The sequence below is a fragment of the Pygoscelis adeliae genome, unplaced genomic scaffold, assembly GCF_000699105.1.
Source record: "Pygoscelis adeliae isolate BGI_AS28 unplaced genomic scaffold, ASM69910v1 Scaffold226, whole genome shotgun sequence".
Classification (NCBI taxonomy): domain Eukaryota; kingdom Metazoa; phylum Chordata; class Aves; order Sphenisciformes; family Spheniscidae; genus Pygoscelis; species Pygoscelis adeliae.
In genome coordinates, this window is record NW_008824983.1 from 4296447 (window position 1) to 4302569 (window position 6123).

The window sequence follows — 6123 nt, forward strand, 5'->3', positions numbered from 1 at the left end:
AGCAGTCTATGAAGACCTGCAGCCTGTGGAAAGGACCCACGTTGGAGAAGTTCGTGGAGGACTGTCTCCCATGGGAGGGACCCCATGCTAGGGCAAGGGAAGAGTGTGAGGAGGAAGGAGCGGCAGAGACAATGTGTGATGAACTGACCGCAACCCCTATTCCCCGTCCCCCTGCGCTGCTCGGGGGGAAGAGGTAGAGAAAATCAGGAGTGAAGTTGAGCCCGGGAAGAAGGGAGGGGTGGGGGGAAGGTGTTTTTAGATTTGGTTTTATTTCTTATTACCCTACTCTGTCTTTGATTGGTAGTAAATTAAATTAATTTCCCTGAGTCGAGTCTCTTTTGCCTGTGACACTAGTTGCTGAGTGATCTCCCCGTCCTTATCTTGACCCACGAGCCTTTTGTCATATTTTTCTTCCTCTTTCCAGTTGAGGAGGGGAGTGATAGAGCAGCTTGGTGGGCACCTGATGTCCAGCCAGGGTCAACCCACCACACTACTGCTTTGATTAAGCAGTACACATAAGAGGGGAAAATAAAACACTTAACTGATGGTGAAATTTTCTGAACTGCGTATTTGAGAATATACATGGCCACCAACTAAATCTTCTAGTTTTTATTCTGATAATAGTGGGATGGAAGAATTAATATAAGTAATGGAGTCTATTCCTATTAATCTTTGAGATGTATCTTAAAAATGCTAACTAATATCATCAGATACTCACAGATTCCACCCCACGTCCTCGGTGTTCAGATAGAGAATACCAGCTCTGGATACTGTAGCTGGGGTAGCAGCTCTTAAATGGCGTACCTCAAATAGCAGCCACATTGACAAAGTCATAGGCACACGTTCATTGCTTGTAAGGGTCAGAACCTAGAAATCATCAGTAAATTTTTCAGCAAAAGCAAGCTAAGATACACTGTCTAACAAGAACCTGATCAGGGCAATCATGTTTATTATAGCCCCACAAAGGAGCAAGGATTATCTGCAACACCATGCACATACACTATTTCTTGAAGGTAGATAAACAAACTTCATTCAAACGTGGCTATAGTTTTTTTACTTCAGAAACAGAGGAGGACAAATTCAAAAGGTTTTACTTGATCTTGTATGAGTTTTTCACAGTTTAATTCATTCAAAAGATGACTAGCCTGCTTCACCAATATGAGTACTCCTGAAAGCTGCTAAAAGCAGGGGAGGCAAAGTCTCTCTCAACGTCAATGAAAATAAACAGAAAATTATTCAGAGCAGGAGCCTAAACTTAGGTGCTCCGAAATGTCCCTTGGAAAAGCCACTTTCTGTTCAGCAGCTAAAGTTAGGCTATGTGGCTAGCCCCAGACAGACACCTTGCTGAGTAACCAGAGACCATGTCACTAGATAGGTTTAAGTTCTTAACACAGGAAAGCTTAAAAGAATGGGCTAAACTACAATCACCTTCCTAAGGTTACATTCAGATTTTAGATTTGGATTTCATTACATTACAGCATTTCAGACAGCCAGCAAAATTGGTTTAGCTGTATAATTAATAAGGGAATTAGAAGTCTAGATACTACTGCTAGTTCTTAAACTGACTTATTTAGATTTCCTAACACTAGCCTTCCTTAGTACAGTCATGCAAGGACTTCACTCATGGAATCTTAAATCTATTTTACTGAGAGGCTTTCCAAATACCAGTTTCAATAATCTTATGATTGACATCTTGAATTACATCAACTCATACACTAGGAGGCACAATCACCCTTACAGTATATGTAAGCTACTTTAAGTCTTTTTGTTGTACAAAATAGACAAGACATAATGTGTTAATCAGATGATAAAATATTACTTAGCAATAGTGAAAACCAAAGAAATAAGAATGGGGGGAAAAAAAAAAAAAAAAAAAAAAAAAAAAAAAAAAAAAAAAAAAAAAAAAAAAAAAAAAAAAAAAAAAAAAAAAAAAAAAGAATGCACACTGCAAAACTATACACTGCAAAACTATCTCCAGAAAAATAAAGGAAGAGGAAAATGTGAAAACAGGTAGAGGGGAAGCCACTGTGCTTGCTTCTCAATTACTCACCTTGTTAGCATCCATAACAGTGTTGAGCGACTCAATCCACATAGGATCTATATCCCCACCTAAAACTAACCATTTTGGCCCCTCATGGGTAATATTAGCTTGCTCTTTCAGAGGAGATGACAGGAGACCTGCAAATTATATTTCAATAGAACCCCATCACTTTAGTGCTTAAATAACTACACTGCACTGCAATTAAAACTTTAGAAGACTTAATGCATCACTGAAACAAGAAGCTTTTGTAGCATCAAAACCATGCTTTTTTCCTTTGCTTGCTTATTAGGTGATTATTCAAAGTAAAATAAAACAGTATTTTCAGTGAACACTTGATACAGCAAAATGACTGCATTTTATGTAATAATGACCTATTTCCATTTTGATTACAGGAGAGTATGTCATTAGTCTTAATGATATGGGTGAGATACGGGAGGTTTCATGGGTCTGGGGAGAAAATAATTTGCCCTTTAAGGCAGCTGAATTAGCATCGTTCAGGCTAGTACTTTTCTGTCTACTAGGATCCTGCCCTGCCTCCAGTCTTTCCACAACCACCAGTGCCCTGCACCCACATCGCATTGAATCAAAACACAGAAAAATGCAAGAATTTGGTCTCTAACACCTCTGAATTCTGGCATTGTCCATTTCTGATGGAGAACCACACCTCCAGAAACAGGTCCTAGTAAGAACAGGTGTGCTGCTCGCCATCTTTCCATTCTCAGGTTGCACGGTGTATAAAACCAAACAGTTCATCAGCTGTCAGAATTTTGGGGTGAAGGTGATTCCAAACAGGCTTTTGTTTCATGTTCACGTACGTGTGACGCAGAACTTTCAGCACCTGAAGAGGAGGAACAGGCTGCACGTTAGTGACACGATTTTGATACAATAGGAATCTTTGACTTTCTTCCTGAACCCAGTCTCTAACTGCAAATCCCTGCAGTCAAGCAGCTGTTCACCTTGATTTACTCACACCTCTGTGCTAGTTTAGTCCCAAATTTCCATTAAGCCTAAGGATAGGAAAGGAAACTCCCATTCTGAAACAGCTGTACTCTGCAGTCGATTCTAACAGAGAGTGTTAAATGGGGAAAAAAATCCACGCAGCTGCCAACATTTAGTAGCAGAAATGGGCAAGCATTATCTATTAGAAGTATTTGTCTAGAGTTTTGGCAATATATTCCGCTATTTCTGTCTAGAAGGCTAATTAAACCATCCTGCTTCTCCTTCCAGAACAAAGTATTACTTAGTCTATCTGTCAAATTGAATGCTCATTACTTGGTGCCACAATTAATTTTCCTTTGGGACATCCAAACAACACATAAAATGTAGAATTTGCTTGTAACATTTGAGCTTTGCCATTACACATCATGTGGCTGACTGGATGGCCTGAACAGCGTGTTATTACACTGCAGCCTAAGGCAAAGGCAACATGCAGAATGTTTACTACAAGAACCGTGACAATTTCTTTACAATGTAAGATAGAAAACATGCTGCGTAGGTAGGCAGGTACCTTACTCTTTCCAGTCCCTGCATTTCCAACGACAAACACAGAGTGACACACTGCCAGTAGCTCCTCCAGCTGAACAACCTACCACACAAAAGAGATACACAGTAAGCGCCTTTCCTCTCCTGCTGTCCTTCTTATTACAGGGACTCAATTATTCACAAAAATTATCTCCCCCTCCACATTCCTATTCCCTTTAATAGGAAAAAATGAACTTGCACCTTCCTGGCAGATTTGCCTCATCTGAGCTGATGTTGCATCAAGCAACATTGTTTGTCTCCCAGAAAATGAGAGGAGAATTGGCTTAAATTAATGAATACAGTTACCTCAACAAGCGTGAACAAATCCTATTCTGCGAGGCAGCCATAGAGTCCAGTTGGGTTGTGCCAACCCAGGGATACAGAACAGTTATCACAATTTTGCCATCACTTTAGCAGTGAATTCCACACTCAAAACAGTTGTGCAGCTGTAATTTGGTAAAATACAAGAATCAGTCCACTAAAGTAATACATTTCTTCCAAAGAAATAGTTTCATGAGCCATAGAATGAAAATAGCTTGGCTGCTCATGGATTTCTGCCTTAGCGAAGAGCATCCACACTGATTTTCTGAAGTCCAACATGAACAAGTCCATGTTCCTCAGTGCTCATCTTCCGATTCACCCAGTCAGCACGAATAAAAATACTCTATAGAAGGCTGATTGCAAAGTTCATAATACCCCAAGGTATAGCTTATTGTCTTTCACCCTTCTGTTGGGATAATGGAACAAGATAGACAAGGGCAGAAAATCCTTTATAAATCCTGAGATTGGTCACATTTAACCAGCTTGGTTATTCCAGTTTCCAATATACCCTAATAAAGGCAAGGAGTGTATCACATACAGCAGATGTGGATGTTCCTTGAACGAGGGTAGGAATACACTTTCTTAGTAGTCCAAATAGGCACACTTTTTATTTGATCTGTATACTGACCAGTGTTTCTAAGTTTCACCATTTCACCCTGTCTGTAATTCAAATTCAGTGTTTAAATTTAGCTTATAGACAACTAATGTTTATGAGTATACATGCATACATACATATACATGCATGTTTTTAATGTGTATAGCACAATGTGCATTATATTATACGGCAATACCAGAACACACAGAAGTCACCTGTAGTCATGCACATTCCAAATCCATGCCTTCTTATTTATATGTTTTTGCTCCCTTACTCTTCTTTCCTCCCTATAAATAATCACCAACAATTAATTTGCTACCGAGTACAAATGCTTGGTACTGTACACAAACAAACATGTTTGTCACTGTAGACAGCTTTTTTGAACAGGGTACGCATTTCCTTATGGGCATATTCATCATACTGAGGAGCATTACTGCCACGACAAAATGCCTTTGAAATACCGAGACATTGAGGACACCTTATCAATACTGTAACATACTCAAAAATAACCTTTATGTCTAACATAACCCATTTGCAATTATTTTGATTGAAACTCTTAAGGGGAGTAATTAAAGGCAATAAATTCTTTTACTTTGAGAATAAAGCTCTCTTCAGGCTGCAAGTGAAGCTCCAGGGTAGATTGTTTAACCATCTGTTCAAATTGCAGGTTCTTCTTCCTCGGAACATCCAGAGCTGGAAACAGGTCACTGATCAGGCCCATGAAAATTGGGATATCATCTGTCACTATTTTAGGCAAATTGAAGTCTCTTAAGGCTCACATAAGCACCTGGAAAAGGATAGTAAACTGCATATCACAAGAGCATTAAATCCTTCTCTTTTTAGGGTTCTGTTTTTATTCAAAGGCAAAACACCAGAAACAGCTCCTACTCTTAGATGCTTTTAAGTGAAGATTTTACCTGATCCTCAGGTCTGTTCTTGTCTCCTCATTTCAGAGAGCCAGCAACTGCTAAAACTGACTTGATAGCATGAAGTCCCCAGTCATAATGGTCCTGTGAAAACATTTGAACTAGTCGTGTTAGCATAGGAAATAAAACTAAATTGTAGTGTTTACGAAGAAAACAATTGGTTTATACACAGAGTAAAGTGACACCTTTTTATTCCCTTGTAGCCTTGCAGTAGCGTTAGGCCATTGTTGACAGTCTAGTAAAGAAAAAACTAAAAAGGGTGAAATGTGTATATCTATTTCATTTTTAGTATTCCACCACTTTGTTCCCTATTTTTAAATAGCAAAATTTGCACCATCAGGTATTATTGTATTCATTGCAACTATACCTCCATGATGAATCAAGGCAAGCAAAAAATTGCTGCCAAGCTTCTATTAATTTGACCTGATGTTAGCAATACTTTTCTGTTTCCAAAAGAGAAGATTGGACAGACTATCAACATATTTTGCAAGCAGCTCCAACACCAAAATGAAAGGCAAAGAGAAAAACATAGGTACTCAGCCTAGAGGAAAAGCCTAGAAACATTTGGTAAGTGAAGGGCAGACAAAAATCCTATATCCTTCCCTAAGCCCTGCCAGTGGGAAGGTGGATATTCACTGCAGAAGAGACAACTTTTTCCATCACACATAGGCTCTTCAATCCCTCTTTCTCCTTTTTCCAGGGCTGTGTAACACCCACCT

The 6123-nt window shown here is 39.2% G+C and overlaps 1 protein-coding gene across 1 annotated transcript in view; it reads right to left on the reverse strand.

Moving 5' to 3' along the window:
- The window catches only part of DNAH11 (dynein, axonemal, heavy chain 11), a 166996-nt gene that overhangs the window by 102410 nt on the left and 58463 nt on the right, over window positions 1-6123 (reverse strand). Inside the window, 6 exon segments of the mRNA XM_009325768.1 lie at window positions 719-867; window positions 2051-2178; window positions 2747-2879; window positions 3549-3626; window positions 5071-5265; window positions 5396-5488. Coding sequence (XP_009324043.1) covers window positions 719-867; window positions 2051-2178; window positions 2747-2879; window positions 3549-3626; window positions 5071-5265; window positions 5396-5488 — 776 coding nt within the window.